At 49.4% G+C, this 12,946-nt stretch overlaps 1 protein-coding gene across 2 annotated transcripts in view; it reads left to right on the top strand.

Annotated features, from left to right (window-relative positions):
* Positions 1-12,946, top strand: part of KIF13B (kinesin family member 13B) — a 125,616-nt gene that overhangs the window by 51,374 nt on the left and 61,296 nt on the right. Inside the window, exons 6-10 of one of the 2 annotated variants that reach the window (XM_037526538.1) lie at positions 81-261; positions 2,544-2,631; positions 5,511-5,645; positions 7,390-7,502; positions 8,543-8,654. In XM_037526538.1, the coding sequence (XP_037382435.1) occupies positions 81-261; positions 2,544-2,631; positions 5,511-5,645; positions 7,390-7,502; positions 8,543-8,654 (629 nt within the window). Of the gene's footprint in view, positions 1-80; positions 262-2,540; positions 2,632-5,510; positions 5,646-7,389; positions 7,503-8,542; positions 8,655-12,946 lie in introns of both variants that reach the window. The other variant, XM_037526536.1, reaches the window with a different exon arrangement.

Raw genomic sequence — 12,946 nt, 5'->3', positions numbered from 1 at the left:
TGGTCACTTGTTCTGAGCCGTGGAAAAAGGGTCCCACAAGTAACTTCTCCAGGGAAATGCTCACTGGTCTCCACTTTCAGGCTCGGGAAAGTCGTACACCATGATGGGCACGGCTGACCAGCCCGGGCTGATCCCCAGGCTCTGCAGCGGCCTCTTCGAGCGAACTCAGAAAGAGGAAAACGAAGAGCAGAGTTTTAAAGTAGAAGTGTCCTATATGGAAATTTATAATGAAAAAGTTCGAGACCTCCTGGATCCCAAAGGGTAAGTGGGCTACAGACGTCAGTATTAGTGTTGTGACGAAAACAGAATTAATGTTGGCTCTGGGGAAGGATTTATATGGAGCTCTAGGAGAGGACCTTCTAGTTCTCATCTCTGTCTAGCTATCAAGTAGCTTCCTGGCTTTCGCCTTTAGGACTGGGGGGTGGGGGCTGGAGAGCTCACGGTGAGAAAGGCCTGCCTGACCCATGCTGAGAGGCTGTTATATTGTGAGGTGCCCTCTCCCATGGAGGTGAGATCTCAGCGGGAGGGCTCACTGCCCAGAGGGGAAGGACAGGGCAGGAGATCTGGTGAATTCCGTGCTGACCAGGAGAGTCTGCTGGTGCAGGGGTCAGAGAACCCCCGTGTGGGGAGGGACCCAGCGTCCAGTACGGCGGGGGGCAGTGGGCTGGGAAGTCATGAGCGGGTGCCTTGCCCGGCTCCTGCCCCTGTGTTTGCACCTCTGCTCTGAGAAGACCCCCGCGCTCTCTGATACCCAGCCAGACCTCCTGACTGAGGTCACCCGTGGGTTTTGAGCCCCGAGCTGGCGCAGAGCAGCTGGGCTTGGCCACAGGGCCGTTTGTGGTCTCCGGATCCCGTGTGTCGTGTGGGCCAGCTGGGGACGGCTTGCACTTTGGGCCGCCTGCCTCTGCACGCAGGTCCTCCACCTGCTGTTGAACACGTTCCTCACGCTTTCTAGGCCTCAGCTGAATGGAGGCAGCGATGATAGGGAAAACAGCTCAGGGTTGTTGGGAAGATCACCAGGGCGGGGTGACAGCTGCAGGCAGGTGGCAGGCACCCCAGGAAAGTTCCCTTAGGCACTTGCAGTGTCTCCGAAGGGTCAAAGGAGATGGGTTGAGAGTGCTCAAGGTGAACCCCTCGCAGTGAAAGACAACTTGAGAGAACTTAGTTTTTGTTTTTTTTTTCTTTTTCAAGAACTTAGTTTTTTTATTCAAGTGCTGATGTTGTTAATTCAGCGCCTACCAGGCAGTGGGGTGTAATTGTATTGCTCTAATCGCTGGATGACCCACTGTACATTCTCTGTGAGAAAAGGGAGAGACTAGGGGAGGGTCCAGTGGACTGTGCCCTGCGTGGCACTCAGGTGTCTGTTCTCGTTCTCTGTCTGCTTCATGTGCAGTATAAGGTTATCAGTGAAGTTTTCAGTGGTTGACCCTGGGAGCTGTGATTCCACATTAGAAAACGGTGTTGCTTAAAACAAGAATCACTTGTTATTTCATGTCAACAAGTGCTCTTTCTTTATTGTAGTGTCTGTATTTTATTTTTATTTTTATTTATACAAGAACCCGGGTACAGGCCAGATGTGTGGGAGGGTGAGAGGATTCACCAGAGACAGAGCAGGGAGCAGAACAGGCAGATTGATGAATTACACTGCTGAGGGGAGCAGAGGGGAGACAGGAGAGGTCTGCGTGCCATGTGGGTTGCTCCGGGGCCAGCGGGGATCGAACCTGCGCTGCAGAGGCTGCGGACAGCTTCACAGCGCTGCGCTCAACCGCCTGCACCACCAGGGAGGCCCCAGTGTCTTTATTTCTTAAAGAGCCTTTTTTTTTTTTTTTTTTTTTGAGATAGAACTCACCATATAGTCATCACCAAGTTTTCTCACTATTTTGGGGGTGAGTCTCCCATGTGCTGTGTGCTCTGGGTTTTGGGATGAGTCTCCCATGTGCTCTAGGATCTAGCAGAAGCTCTTTGCTGGGTTTATCGGTTCCTGGTCTCTCAGAGATTTATTTTTTTAAACGTGAACGAGCAGTTGATTTTCCTGAGTCCAGGTTTTCCGACACTGACCGAGATGACCGTGTGTGTTCCCGCCTTAGCCCATCGTGTGCTCAGGAACGTGAGTCTTTGTCTAGGGAGAAAGCCGCCAGGCAGCCGGGATAAGCACAGTTGTTTCTCAGTCATCATCAGGCTCAGGGCTCCCTTTTCTTTGTGTGTGTGTACGGCTGAGGTCCGCCTGCCGTTTCTCTTTCTCAGCGCTTAACTTTCACTGAGTTCTGCTCTTTGCGCCACATTCTGTGGTCTGACAAGGAGATTGTTTGTGTCCGGGTGACTCTGCATTCTCTGCGGAGGTGAACAGTCACCCACAACCTACCCTTTCCAGCCTCGCCAGTCAAGAGTCTGGAGCTCAGTTTCAGTTCTTCTGGGATCAAGTCAGCTGTCGATTGATTCGGGGTCTCTATTGAAGCTGGGATATGTTTTCAGGGGGCACAGTGGAGTCCTGTGAAAGACACTTTGTCATTTAAAAGTTATTTTTTTTTGTTTTAAACAAGCAGAAGCCGCCAAACGCTGAAAGTCAGAGAGCACAGCGTGCTGGGACCCTACGTGGACGGCCTTTCCAAGCTGGCAGTCAGGAGCTACAAGGTAACAGCGGCTTGGCGTGAGCTGCCACTTAGCGTGCAGAGTGCTTAGGCATAATTGGCAATGATGATTTTTTTGAAATTAAAAAAAAAAAACAGTAACATCCCTTAATAAATAACTTCTTATAAAAATCTTTTCCTTTCAAGCTCCCTATGACTGTGAGACACTTTGATTTCGAGGGGAGTGCATACCGGCAGGCACCTCTTCATCTGGGAGGAGACACAGTTCTCATACGTTATCATCTCTGAGATTGTAAACTGCCTAGAATTGCCTCTTAAATTATAAATGACAGCTTTCTCTTTCCTTCCAGTGGTACATAAGATCACAAAGTTGCTGATGATTATGTTGATTTGATGAAATAAAATATGAGTTCAGTGGTTGGAATTCGAAGCCTGTTGCTAATTTGAGAAAAGCTCACTGACCTTTAGATTTTAGTTGTCTTCATTTTCAAGCGTCACAGTTCTGCTTTGTTTGAGTCCATCAGGCTTGTGTGTTGGGAAAACGGGGCTGGTGGGGTGAGATGCTGGTGTATTGTACACAGAATTACAAGTCAGATTGTTGATAGAGTCACAGTACAGTTCCTGTATGGCTCTGGATCATTTGCCTCACCAAACCTCTCTGTCCTAAGTTGATAAAAGGCTGTCTGAAGAGGTATGTTCGTTTGTTCATTAATCAGTTCTGTCATTTGGTCAGTGTTCATTTATCAAGTACCTCTCATTCACCTACCATGTGCACATACTGTGCAGTTGCACATGAAGGTCCATCCCCTCAAGATGCTTCAGGGCTCAGAGATTTGAGAAGGATACCTATCTTAAGTGGATGTGGAGGTGTCTGGGGAGGCTGGTGTCCAGGAAGGCTTCCTGGAGGAGGTGAGGTAATGTGTGTGAAAAGTTTTTGAAGATTTTAGAAGACGTCCATAAATGTTCAGTGTTGTTATTTTAACAATGATCACTTGAGGACTTATTCTTGCATCTTGGGAGAGAGCATATTTTATCAAGAGCTCAGAGGACATTGGAAAGTATAAAAAGATATATTGCTTATTTAAAAATGAAAAGTCTCAATATAGAGATTATTCATGAGATTAGAAACCAATGAGTAAATGTCGGGTCCTAGGATAAAATTCTTAGTGTCAACCTCTGGATTGTCACTCAATGGGTCTAAAATGGATTTGGAATGGATCTAGAAAATCTTCCATTTTACCGTTAGTTGTTGTTTTTCCATTCTGGTGCTAGTTATACCTCTCTTTTTTTGCAGTTAACATTTTTACCTTGAGGCTTTTTATTTATGGTGTGGAATTTTTCCATCAGCATTATTCTTTTTCATGTACATATAGCAAAATAGAAGCTTAGGATTTTCAGAGTTTTTCCTAGATGTGTATCGGGATTATGTTTGACTGCTTGTAACTGAGAGGATATTGCAGAATTTAACTTCTTTGGAATATGAATTATTATCTGTTTTGTCCATTATATATTCTCAATATCTTAAAATGTACATGGCATATATAGGTGCTTTCAGTATCTATTTGAGGGGCCAATGAATATGTGGAAGCGTAAATAGTGATTTAAATAAGGCTGCTATTGTGAAAGACAGAAGGGAGATGCTGGAGACTGGGGTGGCGGGGGTGGGGGGGCGGCTCCAGAAATGCTGCTGGGATGGAGGAGCCTTGTGGTACTCCCCGTGGAGCCAGCGTGGAGACGCCCTATTCTCGTGGTCCAGGATGGGTCTCAGCAGGCCTTAAAGGGATTCCCAGATGGACCTGTGCTGTCCTTCAACTCTCATCCAGCATAATGTGGTCATGTGGCCAGGTTGAGCTGCAAGGGCCTCTGGGACATGTATCCCTTAGCGTGGCCACACATGTTCTGGAAAGATGGGCCCCTTCACTGGCAAGATGAGGGGAGCAACAGTGGACGCTTTTACACGCTGTCTGTTTTGCTCCTCATTACTATCCTGTACGAGACGTCCTAGCTCCTTGCTGTCATCTATGAAATGAAATTCTTTCAGAAAAGTATATACAGGTTTAAAATTTGAGTCACTTTGTTGAGGTAACGGCTTACAATACGATCTGCATTAGGGGTGCGGGTTCCCACTACCAAGGTTCCTGTAGCCACAGCACACCCAGCCAGAGCCCCACACCAGCCTCTGGCGGCCCCGGCTCTGAATCAGAACCCAAGGCTGGTTCTGACTAAGTCTTGTCTGTGTTTTTGCTTTGTTTCCTTGTATCCCATGTGTGAGTGACATCCCCCCTGTTTGTCTCCTGCAGACTTATTTCTCTTAGCGTTGCCCCCTCCAGTTAGACGTTATCACAAATGGCAACTTTTTTTTGCCTTTTTTATTGAAACTAAAATTCTTGTGGCTCAGGAACTGTTTCAAAGTTTACAGCATTTAACAACATGGAGATCCCTAGACCGCTCTGCTGCGCCCTGCTGTCCTGTTCTGCGGTGCTGGCCGTGAGGCCTGTGGGCCTGGCTGGGGTCTGGCTCCCAAGTTCTCACCCCTAAGGACAAGCCCGCAGGACCCTCCCAGCTGGTGCCAGCGCTGTGTCTACGGGAAGCTTACAAATGCTCTGTCTGTGTAATCTAACTTGACCCGACTGTTGCTATTTTTTTTTTTTTTTTTTTTTTTCAAATTTCTAGGTTGGGTGAGGGTTGGCCACGGCCTCTGTGTCTATTCTAGGGGGCTCCGTGGGCTTCCACACTGCCCTGACCCTTGGTCACAGGGCCCCCTCTATTCTGCACTTGCAGAAAGTAATTCGATTTGTTTCCGGCGGCCGTGTTTGCCGTTGTGCTTGGGGCCTTGCTGTGGCAGAGACGCTGCGTGAACTCCAAATGTGGGCCAGTCGTGAACCTCGCCTGGTCATGCATGTCTCTGTCGTTTCCCCGCAGGACATTGAGTCTCTGATGTCCGAGGGCAACAAGTCTCGCACCGTGGCTGCCACCAACATGAATGAGGAGAGCAGCCGGTCCCACGCTGTCTTCAAGATCACCCTCACGCACACTCTGTGCGACGTGCAGTCAGGGGTAGGTGTTCTTTTCCTTTTCCTTCAAATGTCTGACATGGGTCGTGGTTTTTCTTACTCCCTTAAGATGTCTGATGACTTGAAGGGTGCCCCCCAGGACTCGACGAGAAATTGAGGCTGCTCTGGGGAGATGGGTGATCCCATGGTTGTCGGAACACCTGAGGAGCAGTGGGCTCCTAACTGAAGCCCTGGGAGTAACTCCCGGGGTGTCTCATCCACCAGGGATGCTGCTACCTCTGCACCCCCATGTAAGGATCCCCCCAGGATTGAGGCCCCCTTTGCTGCACCCCCCCCAGGGCTTCGGCCCCCATGATTCCAGGCCGGGTCCCAGGCAGCAGATCACTGGGGCTGGCGCATGGACCCTGGGACAGTCTGGTAGAAGCCCTCTTCTTCCCAGCCACCTGCCTGCCCTCTGAAAGAGCCAAAAAAGGGGGTTGGGGCCCTTTACTTCTGCCTCCACATCCAAACAAGAGATCTGATTGACAGAAGCTGAGTCACACAGCCGCACCCGCCTGCAGGGGCATCGAGGAGGGTGCTTTCTCGCCCCAGCCTCCCCAGCCAAAGGGAGATCACTCAGGCTGGTGGCCTGGGCCCCTTCCGTGGAGAGATGTTACCTGGGGACACCGTAGTGTGAAATGGCTACGTCTATGGGAAAATATTTTGAATATTTGGTTTTGAAGCTTAGGGCGCGCCAGCCGCACTGGAGGTGGGTGAGCCCTGGAGCACTGCAGAGGCGGGAAGCATGTGCCCCCCCTGCCGTTTGTGGCTTTGGGCAGGTTTCCTTATGCCCACCTCCCGGCCACGCGGTTTCAAACAGCAGCAACTAGAATCATCATGCTGGCAAAATGGTCTGCTCTGGCAAGGTTTTCACTTGCTGAAAGCATATTTTTCTTTTACCATCACAAGTTTAGTGGAACAACAGAAAGTCCTTTGTTTCCTATTTCCTTTTCAGCATAAAACAAAAAACATACCGAAGAGATTTTTTTTTCCACCCAGAGGACTTTGGATTTGAGAAGCTGAATATCCTTTTGTTAGCAACAGTTATTTATGGAAATAAAGCAAAATGTATATTTTAACAGAAAATTTTAAGAAATGACCGGCTGCAGATGGTGTTGTCTGCCCTCGTTTCCTGCGTTGGTGCTGAGTGTAAAGTGTCTGTAAGGTGCAATTGATAATGGGACGTTTCTCAAAAAGGCCCGTTAGTGTGTATGCAGGTGCGTGGAGATATTCAGGCACCATCTGGAGTAGAACAGTGTGTTAATTTAATACCTGAAATTACGAAACAAGGGGCCATTGTGCATGGAGAGTGAGAGAAGTTATAGCAAGCCTCACGTTTCTGTGGGGTCCTTTTGTTGTATAAAAGCCAGATTCACTTTTTTGTATCAGTAAAAATTATAAATGTTTTCCTCCAGGATTATTGGTAAAAAGTCATGAAATTTTAAGCATCGCTTCAAAGCACTTTGAAGTTTCTGTCTTAGAGGTGCTTGTGAGCACTGCCCCATGATAGTGCTCCTTCTGGGGGTCACGTGTTTTCCCGAGATAACCTTACTCTGTATAATTTTGTCTACTACGAGTTACACAGTTTTTTTTTATACTTTGCTGCACAAGGTAATTTTGAGATAGCAATAAATTGTTACGTTAATAACTCTTCAGTAGAGGGTTTTGGTAATAAGCTCATTTGGTAGCGATGGCATCATTTCTGTTTGCTTCAATGGTTTGTTCTGATCCACTGATTCCCTTTCTAGACCTCTGGAGAGAAGGTGGGCAAACTCAGCCTGGTCGACTTAGCCGGCAGCGAGCGGGCCACGAAAACCGGAGCCGCTGGAGACAGACTGAAGGAGGGAAGCAACATCAACAAGTCAGTACCCCGGAGCCTGCTTACTGCTTGCCAGTGCCTTCCATGGTCACTGAGATTCTGAACAGTTAAAGTGATAATGCATGAACAGCTAGAATCTCTACAGAAAGCTGTGCCAGGTTTGGGCACCATGTCTGAGGCTCCCCAGGAGCACAGCAGCCTCGGTCAAGTCACAGGCTTCTCAGGAACGGCCCCGGGGCAAGGGGCTGAGACATGCTTTGTGAGGGCTTCATCCTGGTCACCCTGCTCCGCCCACCAGATGGCGGTAGTGCCTGCCCCCTCTCGCCCCCACCCCAGTTGTGCCAACCCCGGGCATCTCCGGTCACTGCTGGCCGCTCCCTGTGACACTGTCACCTGCCAGGAATGCACGGTCCCAGGGAGGGAGGAAGAGGGTGGGTCTCAGAGTCCAGCAGTTGACCTTGACCAGCGTGTCACCATCTCATCAAACCACCAGGGATCCCCTTTTCTGAAAAGGGAGAACCCCCTATCGGGGTTCCATGTTCTGCCCGAGGCTAGAACATGTGGGTGGGAATCTTTGCTGTCCCGTGGCTCCCAGGATGCAGCGAGGCAGCAGCTGGTCAGCCACCACCCAGCCACCCACCAAGGTGACGACCGTCCCCATGTGCGCCTGTGGGGCAGGCGGGCACCCCGCAGGCCGGCCTCATGCTGTGCGTCAGCTCCCTGAGCTGTGCCTCCTCCTCTCACTCTTGAACACACGTGAAGTCTGTGCTGTTACCTTCACAGATCACAGCTCACATTTTTGCTTACAAAAGTGGAAAAATGCCGAGCTAAGCATGGGATTTCAATAGCAGCAACTAGAATCATCACGCTGGCAAAATGGTCTACTCTGGCAAGGTTTTCACTTGCTGAAAGCATATTGGTGGTGGTGGCGGTGGAGGGTGTCGGCTTTCAGAGCCAATGGGCCTCCCAGTGAGCGAGAAAGCAGGCCGCGGGGGTCTCAGGGCATCTTGAGTCCCCTCTGTGCTGAGACGTGCCATCCGAGACCTCACCTTCCGTGACCTCTGCGCTCCTTGCACCTGCAGGTCCCTCACCACCCTGGGGCTGGTCATCTCGGCCCTGGCAGATCAGAGTGCCGGCAAAAACAAGAACAAGTTTGTTCCTTATCGGGACTCGGTTCTCACTTGGCTGCTCAAAGTAAGTTGTTCTCCCTCTTCTTGGCGCACCCCCGGGGCTGGTGAAAAGGAAAAATAAAGGGAAAACTGTCACCCCTGCCTCCAGCGTTGGTTAGGTCCTGAGGGTCGGACATGGAGTCCTAGTTTTAATGGCTTAAGCACAGGTCCCTTCCTGAGTCACCCGGTCCTGCAAGCAGTGGGACTTGGGGCACAGTGACCCCCACAGTTGCCTCTGAGATTTGGGGGCTGGAGAAGGGACCTGGTGCCCCCTGACAGCTGAGCAGGTCCAGGAAGAGGACTGTCCACTGTCCTCCACACTCCGATGGACGCTCTGTCTCCATCCCTCACAGGCTTCTTTTGTTAGACTGACATTTTGGACTTTGGTTTTCTGTTTAGCGGCAGAACCACCCACCGCCATTCTCCTTTGCTTTCAGCTTCTTAAAGGTGTAGTTCAGCTTGCAGAGTGGCGCGCGCACTCATTTGTCGGTTAACTCACTGATTGTGAAGGAGAGAAACGGAAACGAGGAAGCAAGTCACAGGAAGGGCTGTGAGGAGAAGGGAAGGAGGTTGGGGGCCTCCCTGCCCCCCAGCCGCTGAGTCCAGTGAGGGAGGGAGACAGACATGCACTGGGCAGACAGTGGCAAGGAGTGGGGCAGGTTTTGGGGGGGCGCTGGCGGGGGGCCGGGGGTGCAGGGGTATAAAATCTGGTGACAGCTGGAGTCCTCACGGAGCTGCCAGCCTGGAACAAAATGCTGCCCTTGTCCCGTTCTTTCTCTCTCTTTATTTTAAATGGGGAAACAATTTTATGGGTCTTGGTTTTAGTCTCAGGGTGGCTTCTTTCCTCAGTGGTCAGGAATGTATTGAATTCCTGTGACTCATGGCTATGGGGGTGCAGAATGTAACAGTGGGCTGAGCACAGGCCCCCAAGAAGCTTAGGAAAGGACACAACTTTCGTCTTCATCCATGTCTGTCGGGGAGGAGGGCCTTCCGCCTGCTTTCGGCCCTCCCCCAGGGTCACCGGTTCCGCTTTACTTGCTGAGCATTGTGTGCCGTCCTGCCCTGCTCTGTGAAGAGAAGGGCGCCGCGGGGGAAAAAGCAGACAGTCTATTTCCTTTGGCCAACATGCAATAAAACTGGAAATTTAAAAACCGAAGGGGAAACAAACAAAATGGATGATTAAAAACCACTTGTCAATAACTCTCGAACTAAAGGAGTGTTACAAAACCTTTCATGACCAAGGAAATCATTGCCACTATTTGGCAATAGTTAACCTTGGAATCCCGTTTGTTTAATTTTCCAGAAATCTTGCTAAGATCCTGTTCCTCCAAGTTCCTTCAGAAACACTGCCTGATCCTTCATGATTATTCCCTGGATGCACCCGATTTAAAAAACAGAATTTTTCGTCCTTTTGTTTCTGCTTCAGTCCTTTTAAATCAGCAATAGGAAGCCAATTGACATTACATTGATTGGCATGTGGAAAGGGCCTGAGGACCCTGGGTTGGCCATTGGATGGGCAGGAAGCAGGAGAACTTGTCTAGGAATCTCGGGTACCACGCAGCATGCTTGACCGCCTGATCGCACTTGCTCCTTCAGACAGAGGGAGTTGGTTCCATTTTACAGATGTGGCCACCGAAACAGAACTAGTCACTGTCCGAAGCCGAACTGGGCTCCAGGGCTCCCTCTGCTGCGTTCTTTTGCTTGTGCTGGGCTCTTTTCCTAGGTTCCTTTTCATTAGACATAGAAGCTCCAGACTTCTACTAAGCTTTGGTAGAGAGTGTTGCAAAGACTTGAACTTAAAGCGCAAAATTAAGCACTTTTCTTAAAAGCTTGCTTTTTCTTCTGTTTAGAAAAATTAGATTACATTTGCAATTTCTATGTGTAAATTCTTGGGTTACAAGAATGAAAAGTTCGCTTGATTTTTGTCATTGTTTTATCTTGAAAACTCTATGACTTTCTTTACTGTGTTTGACTTTTGCAGCAACATTATAAGTAGGAACGTTTTTTTAAAGATTTGTTTATTTATGCATATAAGAGCTGGGGTACAGGCCAGAGGTGCTGGGGGGTGAGAGGAGTCAGCAGAGACAGAGCGGGGAACAGAACAGGCAGATTGACTGAAGCACACTGCTGAGGGGAGCAGCGGGTGAGTCAGGGGAGGTCTGCTGCGCCATGTGGGTTGCTCCCTGGCTGGCCGGGAATTGAACTCGTGCTGCAGTGGCTGCGGACAGCTTCATAGGTTGCGTCTTAACCCTTGCGCCACCAGGGAGGCCCCTAAGTAGGAGCATTTTTGCAAAGCATGCTATTGGGGGTTGTAATTAGTTTTCCCCAAGGCCTCTGGGAATCCACTGGGATGGAGTATTCTTCTTTGAGGTGACTTTTAGGTCCTGGTGGCTTTTTCCTTCTTTAATTCTTAGTCTAGCTCTCCCTAAGCCTCCTTGGATGTGGTATGGTTCTAGTATCTTCCAACATAACTTGCAGTGAACTCATAAAATTGCTCATCCTTTACAAGATTTGCAATTTCTTTTTACAGTTTAATATTGCACTGTATTTGCATTATAACTATGTTGTTGTGCTTTTGATGTTTACCACACGTGGGGGGATTTGGTGGGGGGCAGATGTGAGGGCCGCTCCCTGGGAGGGTTGCGCATGCTCATTTGGGAAGCGGTCAGTAGGGGCAGTCACCTCCTGTGCTGCCCTGTCAGTGGGTGTCTGCACGTCAGGTCCTTCTGGCGGTGAGTGTCCCGCGATGAGTCTCTTTGGAATCTTCCCACTTTCCCCGTCCTTCCTGCCCCACCTCTTGTCCAGAGGACTGAAACATCTCCTAGCACCTGCTTAGTCTGTTCCACTCCTTCCAGTTAGGTTGGTGACACCTGTTAAAATTAATATACCCTGCTACACTTTCAGTGCCGCATCGCACAAGGTCTCTCGGGGCTTGTAGCTAACGAGGTTCTCAGTACCCCGACAACACTGTCCTTCTCACCGTCCATCGTTTTGCCCCTTGCTAGTAACCAGGCTATCCTGGTGGTGAGCGAGCTATCGCCTTGTGAACGTGCCCCCTCCTCTGTTTGCACCCACCTCCCTCCCCTGTGCCTGGCCGAGGCTTCTCGTCCTCAGGACGGACACTTTCACCGGTAGTCTTCCTTAAGCGAACCTTTCAAGACTGGGCTGTCTGTGTTTCCCCAGACCCTGTTGTATTTATCCTAGTTCTTCTGACCACGGAGTGTTGCCCACTCGTGTGGCCCCCTAGATGGTAAACTCCAGAAAAGTTGAATGAAGGAATGGTTTTAGCTCTGCTCCAAATTAGCTTTATGACCCTTGGTAAGTCTATCAATCTTCCTGGGTCTCCATTTCTCCTCTAAAATGAAATAATTTCATTAGATGACTTCAAAGAGGTCTTTCAGCTTGAAAAAATTAGGACTTCCAAAATTAAATTTCTTTCCTATGTTCATTTCATTTGCAGTGGCTGCATTTGAAACAAAGCTCATTTGATTTGCCTAATTAAACAATTAAAGAGTAAACAAGAGGCTTTATACTTTCTCCTGGAACAAATGCCGGTTCTTTTGTCACTGTTTCCTCTTTGCGGATGGCACGAGGCCACTTTTGCATATAAGGACATTGTTGCTCCTGCACAAGGACTTTTAACACATCAAGGATTTGTTTGCCAGGTTTCCTTTTCTCCCATCAGCTGAAGCACAATGCATGTGCTTTTCTGCTGATTATTCTTACAAACCCCTTTTACCGGCAAGCATTTGCCGTTTGTGGGGGTTAGCAGAAAGCAGTAGTTCTGGAAAGGGTAGCCTCTACCTCGTGCTGCCGGGAGCCGACTGGCACCTGAGATCTGCTCCCTGTGACCTTCCTCTGCGGCATCTGGACGTCACGGCCTTGCCCGGGGCTGGCCATCCCATCTGTGGATGCGGCCACCGTGGGGCGCCGTGATGTGAGCTCGTGCCTGGACGTGAGGAGTCGAGCGAGCCATCACCCAGGAATGGTGGCAGTGGCTTCTGCTTCCCGAGGCCCAGATTGCTTGTGTTTCCTTCCGTTCCGTGCAGTAAAGAGTATTTCCTTCAAAGATATAATTATCTTAGCAGTGTATTCTGTGGTAAACCAAATTGCAGTGATGGATGGACATATTGTCTGTGATTATTTTGAACTTTTAGCAGTATTTAGAGAATTATTTTGTTTCCAGCACTGGGACAAAACAATCTGGAAAGTTGCGGGTCACGTCTTTGCTCCTCAGGTCTGAATTCTGTGTTGCCAAGTGAAGTGCGTTCTTCTGAGTACCGGGAGGGCGGGCGGGATCACCTTGCACTCAAGGCA

This window comes from Talpa occidentalis, unplaced genomic scaffold, assembly GCF_014898055.3.
Source record: "Talpa occidentalis isolate TD23 unplaced genomic scaffold, MPIMG_talOcc4v2.1 talOcc4.4, whole genome shotgun sequence".
Taxonomy (NCBI): Eukaryota; Metazoa; Chordata; class Mammalia; order Eulipotyphla; family Talpidae; genus Talpa; species Talpa occidentalis.
The sequence above is the reverse complement of the archived record's forward strand: the minus strand, read 5'-3'. Positions and strand labels throughout refer to the sequence as shown.